The sequence below is a fragment of the Orycteropus afer genome, unplaced genomic scaffold (assembly GCF_000298275.1).
Source record: "Orycteropus afer afer isolate SDZICR_OR568_19922 unplaced genomic scaffold, OryAfe1.0 scaffold00040, whole genome shotgun sequence".
Classification (NCBI taxonomy): Eukaryota; Metazoa; Chordata; class Mammalia; order Tubulidentata; family Orycteropodidae; genus Orycteropus; species Orycteropus afer.
This window is the reverse complement of record NW_006921627.1, coordinates 1,430,984-1,449,447: the sequence shown is the minus strand read 5'-3', so window position 1 is coordinate 1,449,447 and position 18,464 is coordinate 1,430,984. Positions and strand designations below refer to the sequence as shown.

Here is an 18,464-nt window from a genome sequence, read left to right as displayed (position 1 = left end):
ATATCTCCTTGAGGACTAAGGTGTGCCTGACACAAGCCATGATATTTCCAATCGCCTCGTATGCATGTGAGAGCTGGACAATGAATAAGATGCATTGTATACAGTGAATTAATTTCTTCCTTACTCATCTTTACAGGTACTATGTATATATCATCCTTAGAAATATTAAGAGAATAGTCACCCAATATATTTTTCTTTGCATCATAATTCCTCTTGGAACCTTGGTTAATCACCAAAAAAAAAAAAAAAAAGCCAGACTTACTGCCATCAAGTTGGATCGAACTCATAGCAACCCCTCCTTGGGTTTCTGAGGCAGTATTACTACAGAAGTAGATTGCCTAATCCTTTTGAGCAGTGACTGGTGGGTTTGAACCGCCAGCCTACTGGTTAGCAGTCAAATGTGTTAGGCACTATGCCACCAGAGCTCCTGGTTAATCACCAGTGGCTGCTAAAAGCACTAGGTAAAAAAAGCTGATGATAACATGTTTTTTCAGTAAGTGGTATCAAGATGATTACTTATTGATTGGGGCGGGGGATTAATATCCCTTCTCATAATAAATTCTTCCCTTCCACAGTACCTTAAAAATAGCCACCTATTTTTTCTAACCAATTTGGTCTTTATCTGGAACTTTTTTAGGCCGTAAGGAGAAAGATCAATATTTTTGACTATATTTTTTGGAACCTCACATATGATGAAAACATCTTAACAAAGTTAAAAGACACACAAGAATGGAGGAAGATTAACACGTAACCAAAAAACAAGCTCCTCACTTATCAACTATGCTATTACCCAGCATTTCATACATATGACAATGACAAAACTCAGACTATTTTGTACTTTAACACATACATCCGGAAGTAACAAATGCCAAGGTGAGAGTGACATTGGCAGTTATTTAATAATACAGTTTGACAACTATTTTATTATGTAATGATATGATTTGGGAGCTAAGTAATGATATAATTAACTACTATCTAATTATGTAACTATCAGTTATATAATGATGTGGTTATGTGCCGTTTTGTGATCTGATGTGGTCATCCTTTTCTTATAATGGCAATTTTCAAATAACAACCTGGTCTTTGAAACCTAATCATTTCATAAGTCAGGAGTGGGTGTATTCATCTTACAAAAAACACTTTCCTAAATCTTAAAGAAATCTATCCATCTATAGAAAAAAAGACAAGTATATGAGCAAGAAATTAACAGGAAAAGAAAATGGCCAGTAAACACAAAAAGATGTTCAGTGTTACTCCGGTTCTAAAAATGCAAATGAATCCAACAAAATTCCATGTCATACTCATTAGCTGGATGAAAATATTGATATTTTTATCATACAGAGTCTGAAATATTTCAAGTGGTTATTGGAACAATCATTGATAAAACTTGTTTGGACAGCAGTTTGACAATGCCTGATAAAGTAGATATATACATTGCCTGCTATTTGGAAATTCAACTGATAGCTTTATATCCTAGAAATCTCTCATACCTAAGCAGGAGATGATGTGTTAAATGAATAATCCATTACTGTATTATTTGCAAAATTCATAAATTGAAATCAACTAGAAAATGGATTATTAGCCTGTGTCATAATCATGTAATGAATTACTGTATTCAAGTAAAATGTTAAGATTTGACCATTAGATAGGTGCATTAGTAATCATTCCTTTAGTTATAATTTTCTTTAAACTTCAAATAATTTTGTTAAAAAAAAATAATAAAAGGTAATATCAATATGCCTTTGATTCGTTAGCAGATACAAATTACTCTGAGTTTATAAATGAAAGTAATTCAGATGGAACTTGTCAGGGAAAATTGTTTGTAGGCAGCATTGATAGGAGTGATCAAGTAGGAAACGTCTCCCTTGTAGAACAGAAATTAGAATTGGGGGAGAAAACAGACAGTCTGTCTTGGCTTCTCTTTCTTCCACCATTTTTTTGCTGCCTGACATTGTTGCTCCTCTTCATCTCCTCACCTCTTTCCTTTACTTCTGACCTTGTTACCTGCTGACAGTAGTACCCTATCAGACTAGAAGTGAATGCCAAGTGTACTTCACATGGTCATCTCTGTGAGCCAGAAAAAAATTTGCCTCTCTCTCCTAGCTCCTTACCAATTTCAACTGGCATCTTTTCCTAGTTCTCAGCCAAACTTTCTACTTCTACTGGTTTAATAGGACCATGCTGCCAGTGGTAGGGATGGGGAGCCAAGACAATTGGTATGAATGGTTGCCACTGTAAACGCAAAACCTTGAATGCTTAAGTGTGCGTATAACATCCTGTGTATGTCTGGATTGAGAGTCTGGTCCTACAAAAGCAGTGTAGTTTTTTTTTTATAGAATGGTAGGAAAATGCTTCTGATAGAGAAAGATAATGCACATTCAACCTTCTAACTTTTCTTTTTCCTTCTAATTCTTTTTGTTTGCTTGCTTCTACTTTGCTCTCTTCCCTACCACCACCCAGCACCTTATTTTGAGAACAGTGTGAATAAGGTGAATGGGTCCCACTAGTTTATATTTTTTGTAAAGTACTCCACCTACAGAAACATCCTTACTACTAAAATGAAAGTAACAAATATAATTTCATGCCACTACTTTTGTGATCTGTGTTTCTTCATTCTTTCAAAACAATAAACAAAATACTCACCATAGGATATTCAACCCTTGTACCATAATGTTTTGTGTTCATTGTAGATCGAGCTAAGAGGAGGAAGCTCAGGGAAGAACGGGCATGGCTGTTGGCTCAAGGGAAAGAGCTCCCCCCGGAGCTTTCACATCTGGACCCTAATTCCCCCATGAGGGAAGAGAAAAAGACCAAGGACCTGTGAGTATTTCATAACTACAACAACAGTTGGTAACATTTGTTCACACTCAGGCATTGTACCACACACTTTCCTTTCTCATTGAATCCTTAATAACCCTAACTAGGCAATGGTTTCACCATTCTAAAGTGTGGAAAACATAGTAAGTGACAGATTGGAGATAAACCTACAGCTGACACTGATGATTTTAGGTATGCACATAGAGACACACTGTGTCCCCTTCTCTCCTCTCTCATAATCTTGCTCTCACCCTATTTGTTGTTGTTGTTATGTGCTGTGGAGTTGGACCCAATAGGAACACAGTAATCTTTTCCACAAAGCTGTTGAAATCAGAACCAATATTATAATGTAAAACTGCTTCTTGGAAGTGTGAAGAGCAGTTTATTCTAATTTCTATAAATCTTTTGGCATTTTTAAATTGTTTTCTGTGAAGTAACTGGGTGCTTTATCTCTTTTTTGCTCTTAATTAAAAATTCAGGAAGCAAGCAAGCAAGTAAATATTCAGTGCTCATGAGCTTCTCAATTCTACATAATTTTTACACTACAAATGAATTTTGGTTAAGTGCTGGTGATACATAAAAATTGTATTTTTATAGAGAGATACCAAAACCAAACTCACTGTCATTTGAGGTAGATCTGACTCATAGCGACCCCTCCTTGGGTTTCCAAGGCAGTATCTCTGTGGAAGTAGATTTCCCAACCTTCCTTCTGAGGAGTGGCTGGTGGGTCTGAACTGCCACCCTTCTGGTTAGCAATCAGATGCCTTAGGCACTACGCCACCAGAACTCCTCCATAGATAGATAGATAGGATTATTATTCTTTATCTCACAAAAATAATCATTGGCATGAAATAAAACCTGGGAAGGAATATGCTGTTAAATAACATTAGAGAATCATAGATTGAATTCTGGATCATCTAGAGCAACCCTGTCATTTTAGAGATGAGGAAAATTAGTCCCTTTTGGCTAAGATATGTAATCCATCATCTTCCTTTTTTTAGGGAGTAGTATCAATGTTACAGAGTATCAAAGTAAAATTATTAGAAATATTTCAAATCTTGGTTCAGTCATCTGTATGACTATGATTGAACTCAGAGTTAAGAAGGTGATCAGAGTTGCTGTTAATTTCTTATTTTATGATTTACAGCTTTGAGTTGGACGATGATTTCACTGCCATGTATAAAGGTCAGTTCCTATTATCAACTGTTATGTTTATGACAGAAGTATTCCTGTGTGAATGTGTGAAGTAAGCTCTACTCGTTGACTTTCAGTTCTAGATGTGGTAAAGGCTCACAAAGATTCCTGGCCCTTTTTGGAACCTGTGGATGAATCTTATGCCCCTAATTATTACCAGATTATTAAGGTAAAAGCTATCTTTTTAATTACACCTATTGTACCTTGTGTGTCTGTCTTGGGTTTTGTTATTGTTATTTCATTTGCTTTGTTTAACTGTTGTTCCTTGAAAATCATGCTGGATATATATTAGGCTCTTGGGTGACTTACAACAGCATGATTCCTCAACCTCATAGGGACTAAGGGATTTTTGGTTTGGTTTTGTTTTTCTCCTGTATATTGTAATTAAACATTTTTTGTGTACTTTTCTAGGTCCCCATGGATATTTCAAGTATGGAGAAGAAACTAAATGGAGGTTTATACTGTACCAAGGAGGAATTTGTAAATGATATGAAGACTATGTTCAGAAATTGTCGAAAATACAATGGTGAAAGTAGTGGTAAGTGGGGAGGATGTTTGCTCTGGATGAACATTTGCTGTGCCATTATAATCAAGTATAAAATGCTTTCCCATTTAGAAATATATATCGTAATGATTTGAACCTTTCTCCAGGACTATAAAGAGAATGCATGTAAGAGCCATGGGATCAGCCTTTCCCACCACTCACATTATATGTGCCAGGAATTCTCTTCTGTCCCACACTAGAAGAGGGGGCAGCTAATATTTAACTGGGCTGAGGTTATTGCTCATCATCCTAGAGACCAGTATGGACCTAGATTGTACAGATTGTTCTGTCTGCTTAACTTAGACAATTACTCGCAGATTAGACTGAACCTAGGAGCTCTGGTAGCATAGTGCCTAAGTCTCTTGACTGCTAACAAAAAGTCCGGCGGTTCAAACCCACGAGCCACTCCTCAGAAGGAAGGTTGGGCAATCTGCTTCCGTAGTGATAGCTCTTTGGAAACCCAAGGAGAGGTCGCTATAAGTTGGGTCCCACTCGATGGCACATAACAACAACAACAGACTGAACCTACATGGAGCTGACTCTCAAATCTTATTAAGAAATCATCAGAATAGAACTCTGATAAAGTAATTATGGCTCCCAGGTACAGAAACGTTGATTCAGTTATGCATTCTGTGACACTTTGAATCCTTATGTTATACCTCTCTACTTGTGGGGATGTTCTCCACCATCATAATTATCTGTTATGCATCCACCCCTGTACCAATACAGTTATTTTGAGATGTTTGAAAAGTGAACAATAATTTTAGACAAGTTTATTTACAATTTTCTTATACTTGGGGGCTGTTTGAGTTTTTCACTCAAAATACCTCAGTTTGAAAACTCAGTAGATCCATTGACTGTATCAGTATTTCTGAAATTTAGCTCTTTGTATCTTCCCTCTATACCGGGTTCTACCTTAAGCTTAATTATAAGGACTACCATAGGAAATGCTTAAGAAGAGACCATCTAGAGATTTAGGCTGAAAAACTATATCCCTTTTATGGAAAGTTGGTGACACCTTAAATGATTAAATTTTTACTGTGATTTGGGATAATAGTCCTAGAGTCATTGTCACAGTCATAGGCATACCACACCACCTTGAGCTTCTTATGGCCAGAAACCATGTCAAGTATCCATATCCCTAGACTATAATATGCGCTCAAGTTGAATTAAATCTAAGGATTACCCCAATAATATCTTTTCTCAGTTATTAGTAACAGAATTGTCTTGTGGCCTATAAAAATTGTACATTGAGGCCTTTCCTTGTATCTTCCTATGACTATAGAGTATACCAAGATGTCTGACAATTTAGAGAGGTGTTTCCATCGGGCAATGATGAAGCATTTTCCTGGTGAAGATGGAGACACAGATGAAGAATTTTGGATTAGAGAGGATGAAAAGCGGGAGAAGAGACGGAATCGCGCTGGGCGAAGTGGTGCAAGCCATGTTTGGACCCGCTCCAGAGAACCTGACGGGCCTGGCAAGAAACAGCAACCTGTGGAGAATGGAGGGAAGTCACTGCCCCCTGCACGCCGTCGTGCTTCCTCTTCTGGGGACGATCAGAGCAGCAATTCAACCCAGCCCCCCCGGGAACTGGGTGCTTCCAATGGCCAAGGCTTTTCTCGTTCCCTGCATTATGGTGGGATGCCCAGCCAGGCTCCTCTCTTAAAACAGATGGTAAGGAATAGCCTAAATGCTGTTGTGGTTTCCTCTAGTTGATGAAGTCATAGAGATGTAAAAGCTACTTCATTAGCTTCTTTTCCAAAGTAATTTTTTTGTTTATGTATGTTTTGTCTGCCCCATCTGCCCTTTTTATTCTACCTTTTAGTTTAAATCTCCTTTCTCTTAATTCTTTGATCCATGCATCTCAACATGGACAAAAATTGTTATTGTAGGAGTGAATAAAGAATAAAATGATAACCTTTTTATATGTAAAGCTCAGGTACATGCATAATACATAAACAAGCATACAGTCTGTCTATGGTGTTAAAATTTCATGATGCAGATGTGATTAGGGGGGAAAAATGGGTAAGAATGCTCTTTATAAACCATAACTAAACTAGTTCCATCAATTCAGTTATCTGACTCATGGCAACCCCATGTGTTTCAGATGTACCTGTGCTCTGTAGGGGTTTCAATGGCTGCTTTTTTGTAAGTAGATCACCAGACCTTTCTTTCTTGGTACCTCTGGGTGTACTTAAACTTTTTGGTTAGCAGCCAAACACATGAACAGTTTGGACCACTCAGAAACTCCATAAAGTCTGTAACCCAAACAAAAAACAGACCCACTGACATCAAGTCTATTCTGACTCATATCAACCCTATAGGACAGAGTAGAACTGCCTCATAAGTTTCCAAGGTTATAAATCTTTTAAAAAGCAGAGCAGCTAATGAATTCAAACCACCAAACTTTCAGTTTGCATCTAACTGCTTTAAGCACTATGCCAGCAGGATTCTTTATGGTGCAATATTAAGAAGAAATTGAGAAACACCAACTTAACCTTGTATCTCCTAGAGAGGAAAATTGCTTTGATCTCAGGGTCTAGTCCTGGTCTAGACAAGACCATGTACTTTCAGTCTTACTTTTCTTGGTACTATATGCCAAGCTGTCAGTGGTCTGTGTTATTGTTATTTTAGCAGAAGGTTCATCTTTAGTTAAGTCCCAGTCACTACCTAATGTCTGTGCTTTCTCTCTCTGTTTCCTTCTTGCTTTCTCCAATGGCCTCCAGAGGCCAGCAGTACCAGGAGCATTTGGCCCTCTTCAGGGATCAGATCCTGCCAACTTATATGGCTCCTCTAGGGTCCCAGAACCACACCCTGGAGAGGCTGTTCAACAGCATCAACCCTTTCCTATGCAGGTAAGCAAATGAAAGCAGAAAACGCAGGTTTGGAGGGTTTTAGAAGTATGTTTTAAAATAAAGCCTCTTCCCATGTTAAATTTATTTCCTTATAGCCTATCCTGATGTGTCTCTCCCTGTGGATAGAGCTCATGAGAAGACCTACCTTAATCTATGAGTCTGGTGAAATCTGCTTTCTTCTCTTTTTCTTCTTACAGCCTCCAGTTGGAATTAACAACCACCGAGGACCCAGGCTTGGAGCACCTGAAGAGAAGCAAGTGTGTGGGGGGCTGACACACCTTTCTAACATGGGATCACATCCTGGATCCTTGCAGCTTGGGCAGATGGGTGGCCCCAGTCAGGAGGGAAATATGTATCCCCCAGCTCAATTCCAGCCTGGATTTATTCCTCCTAGGCCTGGTGGGGCTCTAACCCGACACCCAGACTTCCCTGAAAGCTCTGAAATTCCTCCCAGCCACATGTACCGATCATACAAGTACCTGAATCGAGTACACTCTGCTATCTGGAATGGAAACCATGGTGCTACAAACCCAGGACCCTTGGGGCCAGATGAGAAGCCCCCGCTAGGTCCAGGACCCTCTCACCAGCCTCGTACTCTTGGTCATATGATGGAGTCCCGAGTGATGAGACCACCTCTTCCTCCAAACCAGTGGACTGAACAATCAAACTTTCTACCTCATGGAGTTCCTTCTTCAGGGTATATGCGACCACCCTGTAAATCTACTGGACATCGATTACAGCCTCCAGCCACAGTGCATAGTTCTCTGTATGGAGCACCCTCCCAGGCTCTGCGGGGGGTCCAAGGAGGGGACTCTATGATGGACAGCCCCGAGATGATTGCCATGCAACAGCTTTCCTCCCGTGTTTGCCCACCAGGTGTGCCTTACCACCCCCGACAGCCCACTCCTCCCCATTTACCTGGCCCTTTTCCACAGGTAGCTCACTCAGCATCAGTAAGTGTATCAGCCCCAAAGCCTGCCTTGGGGAACCCTGGGAGGACACAGGATAACAGTGAAACAAAAGAGCCTGAGAATGACCGAGGTAATCTATATTGTCACATTTCTCTGACTTTCAGCTCTTTAAACTGTTAATGCATGAATAATCCTGTCACACAGATTATCAAACCAAATGAAAACTAGTGTCAGCCTCCTTCTATTGAATTTCTCATGGTTGGACCAACCATAGTATTGTTTTCAGTCCAATGATCCAAAAGGTTTTCTGGTAATAATGACCACTATACAGATGTAACTTCTGGGCCAGGCACCTTTTTTGGGGGGTGGGGGTAGTTTTACATGTATTAAATAATCCTCCGAATAAATATTGGAGATAGCTGTTATTAGTATTATCTTTCTTTTTACAGTTAGAAAAATTGTAGCACAGAGATATTGGATATTTCACCAGCCTAGTAAGTGGTAAAAGCAACTCTCGTGGTGTAGTGGATAAGGCATTTGGCTGCTAACTGGAAAGTCAGTAGTTCAAACCAACCAGCTGCTCTGTGGAAGAAAGATGGAACAGTCTACTTCTGTAAAGATTTATAGCCTCAGAAACCCATTGGGGGTTGCTGTGGGTTGGAATTGACTTGATGGCAGTGAGTTTGGTTTTGGTTTTAAGTAGTACAGCTGAGATTTGAATCTAACAGGCTAGCTCCAAGGTCCTTGCTCTCAACCAATGAATTATCATACTGCCTTTAAAAAAAATTACTGCCTTGAAAAATATGAAATCAGTTTAAGAATTTTACTTAAAGCCTAATTTTCCTATCCTTCTATGCCTTGGGAGCTCGGTGCCTAGTGCCTAAGGCATTTGACTGCTAACCAGAAGGCTGGTGGTTCAAACGCACCAGCCACTCCTCGGAAGGAGGGTTCGGCAATCTACTTCCATAGTGATACCTCCTTGGGTTTCCGAGGCAGTATCACTATGGAAGTAGATTGCCCCATCTTCCTTCTGAGGAGTAGCTGGTGGGTTTGAACTGCCAGCCTTCTGGTTAGCAGTCAAGTGCCTTAGGCACTATGCCTTTAGTACAAATGAAAAATACTGAGATCTAGAAAATCTTGAAGTGAAAATACGATTTAAGAGTAAACTTTAATCTGGAAGAGAGAGATGAATAGAATACTTTGTGTAATTAAAGCTTATTTTCTAAGATAGATGTCTAGCGTATATTGCATATAAATTTTTAGTACATGGATGGAAAATGAAGATATTTGAACTTCTATAAAATACAAAGATTCCACATGAAATTGATGGTAGGCCTAGAACTCAGACTTGCTTCCTGTATTTCTTTCAGGGAAAGAACTACTTTGTGAATCCCAGCTCTATTAGAATTTTCTAGTAATGGTTTCAGATAATGTCTGGATTGCAAAGCCTTAGAAGAAACTGTAGATAAATCTGTTAGTTGCCATATTTTATGTTGACCAAATAATGAAAAGTGCGGGTTTTAATTTTCATTGCATAGCTCATACCTTTAATTTTAATGCCAGATTCACAGGTAGCCTGAGATCCTACTAGATCTTTAAAGATCATTATGAATCCTTACTCTTGTCCTAAATATGATTCCATAATCTCTACATGACATATTCTGAACATACACCTAGGAAAAGTTCTGTTCCTTCCCAAAAAGGTTTAAGAAGACCATATTCATCTTTTGATTTAGTATAGGGAGATAAGGAATTCTGAGGTTGAGATTAAGAATTTGAGTCTAGTTTATTAATTTGGTTGAATTTTCTGTTTGAGTTTCATGCTTTAGACATTTGCTTTTAAGACATCCAGACAAGATAAACACATTCATTTAAAAGATAGTGATTGAGTTCCCATTATGTACAAGTACTGAGAGTAGCATGGAGAATAGCTCTTCTTCTATAGAGGTTATATATTCTGATGGGGCAGCAATCAGAGATCTACCTTTCCATAGGGAAGAGTGGACCCCTTTCAGGGACTTATATCCACCTCAACCTTGCCTTTCCTCATCTGGCTGCTTATCATCTTCCTTTCATTACACTTCCATCAGTATTGTCATTTCAGCTACCATTTTATTTTGTTTTTCACTTTTCCTGCAGCAGAGCCCTTGCCTGGGCTTGAGGACAAACCGTCAAGCATTGGTGCTTCAGAGGGGGTGTACCTCAAACAACTACCTCACCCTATACCTCCCCTGCAGACTGACTGTACCAGACAGAGCTCACCCCAAGAAAGGGAAACAGAGGGCCCAGAACTCAAAAGCGACTCTTCAGAATCTGGAGAAAACTGCAGAGCAACCAAGGCCAAGAACACCTGGCCTTCAGATAGCAGCTACAGCAGCCCAGTCGCCCAAGGATGTATGAGCGACCTCTCTACTGTGGCAGAGAGAGGGGCTGTACCTGAAAATGGAGTGATTGGTGATGCATCTCCTTGTGGATCAGAGGGGAAGAGTCTTGGTGGTAGTGGTTCAGAAAAGCCTCTCTGCCCTAGAGGCAAAACATTGCAGGAAACCATGCCATGTACAGGACAGAATGCAACTACACCTCCCAATCCAGATCCCTGTTTAATGGGAGGCCCTGTAAGCCAGTTTTCTCCACTGTATATGCCAAGCCTGGAATATCCAAATTCAGCTGCACATTACCACATCAGTCCAGGCCTACAAGGTTTGGGCCCTGTAATGGGAGGGAAATCCACAGTATCACATCCTCAGCATTTCCCCCCTAGGGGCTTTCAGTCTAACAACCCTCATTCTGGCATCTTTCCCCGATACCGCCCTCATCAAGGAATGAGGTATTCCTACCAGCCACCACCTCAGCCTTCCTACCATCTCTATCAGCGAACTCCTTATTACGCATGTCCACAGGGCTTTTCTGACTGGCAGAGACCTCTCCATCCCCAAGGAAGCCCAAGTGGAACTCCATTTACTCAGCCTCCCCCACCCAGGCCCCTCTTCTCAGATAAGAATGCCATGGCCAGCCTACAAGGCTGTGAGACACTTCATGCTGCCTTAACTTCCCCAAACCGGATGGATGCAGTAGCTAGTAAGGTTGTCCCAACTGATGGGCAGAATCCTGGTCCAGAGGAAGAGAAGCTGGATGAATCTATGGAGAGGCCAGAGAGTCCCAAAGAGTTTCTAGACCTGGACAACCATAATGCAGCTACCAAGCGACAAAGTTCACTGTCAGCCAATGACTACCTATATGGAACTCCTCCTCCTCCACCTCTGAATTCAGGGATGGGTTTTGGTTCATCTGCTTTCCCACCCCATGGTGTGATGCTACAAACAGGGCCTCCTTATACACCTCAGCGGCCAGCCAGTCACTTCCAGCCCAGAGCTTATTCTTCCCCTGTGGCTGCTCACCCACCTCACCATCCAGTGGCTGCCCAGCCTAATGGCCTCCCTCAGGAGGGCCCTATCTACCGCTGCCAGGAAGAAGGCATGGGTCACTTTCAAGCAGTAATGATGGAACAAATTGGCACTGGAAGTGGGATAAGGGGACCTTTCCAGGAAATGTACAGACCATCAGGGTAAGTTTGCACTACAGTGGGTTTTTTATTTGTTTTTGAAAAAAAGAAAGATTGTGAATTCTGAAAAGAAAAATGGCCCTAGGAATGAAGATAAACTAAAGTGGGCTGAAAGCATGAAAATCATTGATCTTGGAGACTTGGTGGAAATGAGTCTTGCTTAAAGCTGAGTTTTATCTTTGTTATGTTTTTTAACTCATTAAAAGGAATTGGCATTTAAATGACTTTATTTAGATTTTTATATTGGAAACTTGTTAACTACAATTTGAGAACTGTTGGCACAGGCACAATTTAGACACTTTGACCATGGTAAGAGTCTGCCCCTGTACCACTGCCCACTGTGTCACCTCCCACACCCTTCCCAACATCCTGTTTATTAACATTTTGCCATATTAGCTTTTTATCTATCTTGTTGTTATGTGCCGTTCAATCAGCCCCGACTCATAGCGACCCTTCCTTGGGTTTCTGAGGCAGTATCACTACAGAAGTAGGATTGCCCAGCCTTCCTCCCGAGGAGTGGCTGGTGGGTTTTGAACCTCCAGCCTTCTGGTTAGCAGTCAAGTGCCTTAGGCACTATACTACCAAAGTTCCTTTATATCTATCTAAATGTTTATTTTTTTATTTCTTTTCTTTTCCTTTTTTTTAACCCTTTGAAAAGTTTCAGATATCATCACTTCATCTGCAGATTCTTTAGGACACACATCTGTATAATCTTAAAACCATTATTATACCCTAGGAAAATAACATTAATAGTATCTAATATGGAATCTATATTTAAATTTTCCATGAAGGTCTTTTGTTACTGTGTTTCTTTCTCTTCTTTCTCTGTCCCCCCATCCCCTGCCAGGACCCAAGGTCCAAGCAAGGATCACAATTTTACATTTGGTTGTTATGGCTGTCTTAATTTACATCAGTCGTCCTTTCATTTTTTTGTTTTATTTTGCTTTGTTTTTCAAAGTATCCATGCCAGTTTTCATGTAAGATGTCCCAGGTTCTGGATTTGTCTCATTGTTCCTCATGTTTACAATCAAATTGAGCACTTTTATCAGGAATACTACATAGGTGATATCATGTGTTTTTCATTGCACCATACCAGGAACACGTGCTATCAGCTCATCCCATTATTAATCACCTGGTAATTAAGGCAGTACCTTAATTAATAAACCTAAAGTTTTGTTCTTATCATTAATATACCTTCCTTAATTGTTAACTTTTCCTCTCTGCTTACAGAATGCATATTCATCCTGTCCACTCACAGTCCTCTTTCCCAAAGACCCCAGCACCAGCAGCATCGCAGGAAGAGCTGCCCCCACATAAGCCCCCAACACTTCCTCTGGATCAGGTAAGCATTATAGGAATTCATTAGAGCTTTCCTTATTCCTCTGGGTGGTCGGAAATAAAACAGGACCTCATTGCTGTTCTGCAAAAAATCTTCTAAATGCCCTGTTGGTACAGAAACTTTTCCAGAAATCAAATTAAAAAGGGGTCCAGGTGGCTTGACAATAAAAAAAAGAAGAAGAAGAAGAAGAGGGCTTTGGATGTAGCTTCCTTCTTGTTCCCACATGTTCTGTTCTCATACGGAAATCAAGTTTAGGGAGCTGGGGACTTGTGGAAGGGGGGTGTACTTAAGAATGGAATGGTGTTTTTAAACTTTCATGAGCAGCTAAACTCAGGTATATATTTAGGGAAGGGAGAGATAATTTACTACACATAGTATAAATGTGTTTGTAGCTGGGTCCAGTTTACAGAAGTTTCCTGTTGCCCCATTTTATCCCCACATAGTCTACTGACATTACTTTTGATATAATTCTTTGTCCATTTTATCCTTTCCATCTAGTCATTTGAGAGAGACTAGTCAGTTAGGTTTTAGAAGAATAGTAGCTACATTTTGAGTGCTGCTTCTATGCCAGCAGACACTGTGCTAATCTTCTCAACCCACACGATGTAATTCCGATCATCATTATCATTATTCCCTAATATGCGAGAAGTTTTACAGTGTCTGAGTGCTTGCAGCTGGGGTTGAATGAGGTCAAAGATTTTAGAGCCCACCCTTTCAAAGTAAATCATGACTGACAAGACTAAAGCCCTGAAAAGATGCTCAGTATCATTATGCTTCAGGGAAATACAACTCGAAACCACAATAAGATAACCACTTCACACCCACTCAAACCAAATCAAAACCAAACTCACTGCCATTGAGTCGGATCCGACTCATAGTGAACCCTTCCTTGGGTTTCCGAGGCGGTATCACTACGGAAGTAGATTACCCAACCTTCCTTCTGAGAAGTGGCTGGTGGGTTTGAACCGCCAGGCTTCTGGTTAGCAGTCACATGCCACCAGGGCTCCTTCACACTCACTAAGATGGCTATTCTTTTAAAAAAGGAAAATAAGTGTTGGCAAGGATGTGAAAAATTTAGTATATTTTCTATCGCTGATGGGAATATAAGATGGTGAAGCAAGTTAAACACTGAGCTTCCATATAATTTAGCAATTCCACTCCTAGGTCTATGCCCAAAGGAGTTGAAAGCAGGATCTCAAACAGATAGAGTACACCTGTGTTCATTAGAGCATTATTAGCAGCACCCCAAATAGCCATCAACAGATGAATGAATAAACAGAATGTAGTACAAGAGTACAAGGGACATTACTCAACCAGAAAAAGGAATAAAGAACTAACACTAATGTGGATGAACCTGGAAGACATTATGCTAGGTGAAGGAAATTACACACAAAGGTCACATTTTATATGATATGTGTATATAAAATACCCAGAATAGGTAAAATCATAGAGAGAGAAAGCAGATTAGTGGTTGCCAGGGAAGGGGGAATGAAAAATGGTCACTTAGTGGGTACAGGGGATTTCCTTTTGATGTGATGCAAATGATTTTGAACTAGATAGGAGTGATAGTTATACCACATTGTGAGTGTAATTAATGTCACTGGTTTATACATTTAAAAATGTTTAAAATGGCAGATTTTAAATTATATTTTATACCATGATAAAATTTTCAAACAACAAAAAGGTCTTTTCCCAGGTATTCAGGAGCATGTACACCTTTTCCCTTTTTGGTTTATTAAGTATTTTTAACACTTGTGTTTTATTTTATTTTCTTTCAGAGCTAGTCCAAGGAGGAAATATCCCCTAAGGAAATGGAAGCTGCACATGAAGACTGGAACGTGAAGAATTTGGGGAAATAATCCTCATCCATATCTATTCCTACCCCCACCCTCATAGTGCATCACTTCTTGCCTTCCCAGAATTGGAGCATTCACAAGGCCCTAGAAGTACACTCCTTAGATGGTTAATACACAGCCTGCAGTGATCCTGGGTCAGGGATCTCTTGCATATTTGATACAGATAGTCAAGAAGAGCAAGTGAACCTGGAATTTGTGGTGACTTTTCCAAGACCTGAGACTCTCATTCAGGGAAAATAAGTTTAGATTTGGGGAAGGGGGGTATACTTAAGAATGGAGTGGTGTTTTTAAACTTTCATGAGCAGCTAAACTCAGGTATATATTTGGGGAAGGGAGAGATAATTTACTACTTGTAGTATTAATGTGTTTGGAGCTGGGTCCAGTTTACAGAAGTTTCCTGTTGCCTTTTAAAATAATTTTTGTTGTTGGTGGTGAATGTATTGTACATAAGGTGGGAAGGGTGGGTGGGGATTTGGAAGAATTGGGCATCCCAACTGTGGTGGGCACACAGCACTGGAGTGATCCTTAACTGTTTACAATCATGTCACACTGAATACATTTTGGGAGCTGGAAATAAGGGTTTATCTTGTAATATGTCACTGTTTTTCTTTAGTGACTGACTGTCCTTAAGAGCTGAAGGCCTTCTAATCAGCCTAAGAGTGTACAGTTATTCCTGTCCCCTTAACCATTAGCTTCTCAGTTCAGAGGCAGAGTGCTGTCACATGGCTTAGCAGAGGCTTTAACCCAGTAGACAGGCTGCTCTCCCACTCTGATGGCCCCAGTCCTGGATTTGAGAAAGCGGTGCCCCTTCAAATCCTGTTAGTCCTGATTTTGCCACCAGCCCTACCAGATAATTGTAAATCAATATCAGGCATTGGGATCATTAGAGTATTTCACTCTGAAGAAGATTAAATGAATTGTCCTCTTCTGGTGGACCTGCCCAGGACTATGATCTAGAAAGCCTCAGACAGAGCTTTCTGACACAAATCACATTTTGTGGAAGTGACTACTCAGGTTTGTATATGTTAGTATCAGTAAAGATATTGCACAGTTTTTTAATAGGAAAAAATATATTCTGTAGATTTACAGTTTGAATTTAGGAATATTTCAGTATATATAGTTTTTATTCATTTTAAGTGAATCAGGCGTGATTTAAAATAGCTATCAAGAACAAATCCTTGGAAATCATCTGTCATGTCTGTAATAGGGAAACACTTTTACAGTATTAAATTCTTCGTTACAGTTTTAGAAGTGAATTACACTGGGTTTTCCCTGTTTAGCATCTTGTATTTGATTTTAGCTGAGATGCCACCAAAGTTAGGGCTCATATGTTTTAAATTTATTAATATCCCACTAAGAAAAGAAAACTAAGGGATATGTCCTGAAATCACAGCTTTTTGTAAAGGATGGCATATTTTTAATTATGCTGTTGGGATAGTTGAAAAGCTTCCATAAACTAATAATCTTAGTTTCTTAACAATTTCAGCCATGGAAGGGGCCAGTAGAACCCTTCCTTCCAATTTGAGATAAAATGTGGAACTGTCATGTTTAAAGTTGCTAAATGTATGCTGTCAGTGGGAAATGTGAAAAATGTGGAACATTTGTGTTATATAGATGGAACCCAAGACACTAGCTCCAGTATAATGGAAATCTTAAAGAGAAGTGGTGTGGCTTAGGGCTCAGGTAGAGTTGAGAGTAGTTGCGTAAGGAACAGGGAGGCCTCTGAGGTGCGGTGCACAAAAATATGAATTTTTCTCTAGTAGAAACTTGTAAGCATTTAAAATGAAAAGTGGAATGAGTTATGAGGCCATGGTCCCTTTTTTGTCCTAATTCTTAGAAATCTATCACTACCATAATCTGGTCTAAGAGAGATCAGCATTACTCCTTCAGGAAGAACAGATCAGAATATTTGTGGTAAGAGCTCAGTCTGCCCTTGTGCTAGTATAAGCTAATATGCTTGAAAGTTTACTATTTCTGTTTCTGTGTTTGTACAAAAGCAGGGAGGAGAATAACACCAACTGGGCTTTATGGCTCGTTTGGGACTGGTTAGGCCTAGTTGAGGGCTACAGCATTCTGGCACTGACAGCCCCTGTCTTCATGCTACAGCTGGTTTGAGTGACAGGCCTGTGACTTCTCCCTAACTAACCATGGTGCTAAAGCTGTCAGGGATGTTTTATGCTGAAAAAAACATAGGAGATGGGTAGGTGTGGACTCTAAGCAATAGTTGGGCTCATTTGTACCCATTTTCTTCATGGTATTTGAGTAGCCAGGTACACACACTGTTCAGATAACCCTTTCTTCTTGCTCTTCCAGCTCCCTCCTCCAATTACCTTTTGTTGGAGAGAAGCTGTGAACAGTATAGGAAGAAATCAGTAATTTCTTTCATCCTTGATCTCCTTTCTTGCTGTGTATAGAGGTGAGAAGATATTAAGGAAGAGCAATAGGAAATTGAACTACTGTATTAAATTATAACACTGTGAACAAGAGCCACAGCAAGATTGTCAGCCTCACTGCATCCCTGTGGGAATTTGGTTGGACATTATAGGTATCAGGCTTCATCTCCTTATATCTGGAGTCTCCTAAGCTTTTAGTGGTCTTTGACAGACCTGTTACAAGCTGTCAGGAGCTGCAAGGTTGCAGGAACACACAGGTTCACAAGCTGCTGGAAACCACAAAACCATTCATTTCCCAGGCAGGATCTATCTTTTTTTCTCATCTTTTCTTTCTCCTCTAGCACTTCTCTTTCCAAGTGTCCTAAGCAGATGTTATGTCTTAAAGCAGATGCAAATGGATTTGCCATCATCTCCACTAGAGAAATGGTGATTATGTGATGTTATAATTAGAAGTAGTGTGTAAGGGTGTTCCTAAAAAAGTTTGCTCTCAGGCTAGAAGGACATTTCAAGATGTAGGTCACTGTTGCTTGTCAGTGTGCTGGCTCTCCATGGTCCCCAGAAAGGGATAATTAAGATCCATGGATAATTAGAAATACGATCATACTTATTTGATTCAACATTCATGACTAACCTTTATTAGAGTTGCTAATCAGTTTCAAACTGTTTTTGCCCCCAGACCCAAGAGAAATAAAAGATTAAGAAAAGTAGGGCCTTTGGGAAGGTTTCTGTTTCGTTTTTTCCTCAGAATCTATTCATTAAAAAAAGTCGCAGGAGCTGTTGGCTAAAATGTGTTATGATGGATGCACGTGGAGAATAAGGACAAAATATGCAAGATCCTTGTTCATTTAACTTTTACCCACCCCTTAAAATGAAATTAAGCCACTCCATCTCTCCTTTAGTAGGTTGGTGTAGTTCTTCTGGTAGTTCATGTGAACTTTTGATTAATGGTTGTTTTATTTTTCACTGAGCCCACGTCAGACAGCCCTCACA

General features: G+C 39.9%; 1 protein-coding gene across 1 annotated transcript in view; it reads left to right on the top strand.

Moving 5' to 3' along the window:
- LOC103193867 (cat eye syndrome critical region protein 2) overlaps positions 1–15,009 on the top strand; it is a 230,873-nt gene extending 215,864 nt beyond the window's left edge. The window contains exons 10-19 of the mRNA XM_007937176.1: positions 2,691–2,820; positions 3,965–4,002; positions 4,089–4,180; positions 4,423–4,549; positions 5,841–6,232; positions 7,285–7,413; positions 7,611–8,454; positions 10,464–11,889; positions 13,117–13,228; positions 15,004–15,009. Of these exons, the coding sequence (XP_007935367.1) occupies positions 2,691–2,820; positions 3,965–4,002; positions 4,089–4,180; positions 4,423–4,549; positions 5,841–6,232; positions 7,285–7,413; positions 7,611–8,454; positions 10,464–11,889; positions 13,117–13,228; positions 15,004–15,009 (3,296 nt within the window). The remainder of the gene's footprint in view (positions 1–2,690; positions 2,821–3,964; positions 4,003–4,088; positions 4,181–4,422; positions 4,550–5,840; positions 6,233–7,284; positions 7,414–7,610; positions 8,455–10,463; positions 11,890–13,116; positions 13,229–15,003) is intronic.
- The last annotated feature ends 3,455 nt before the right edge of the window (positions 15,010–18,464 follow it).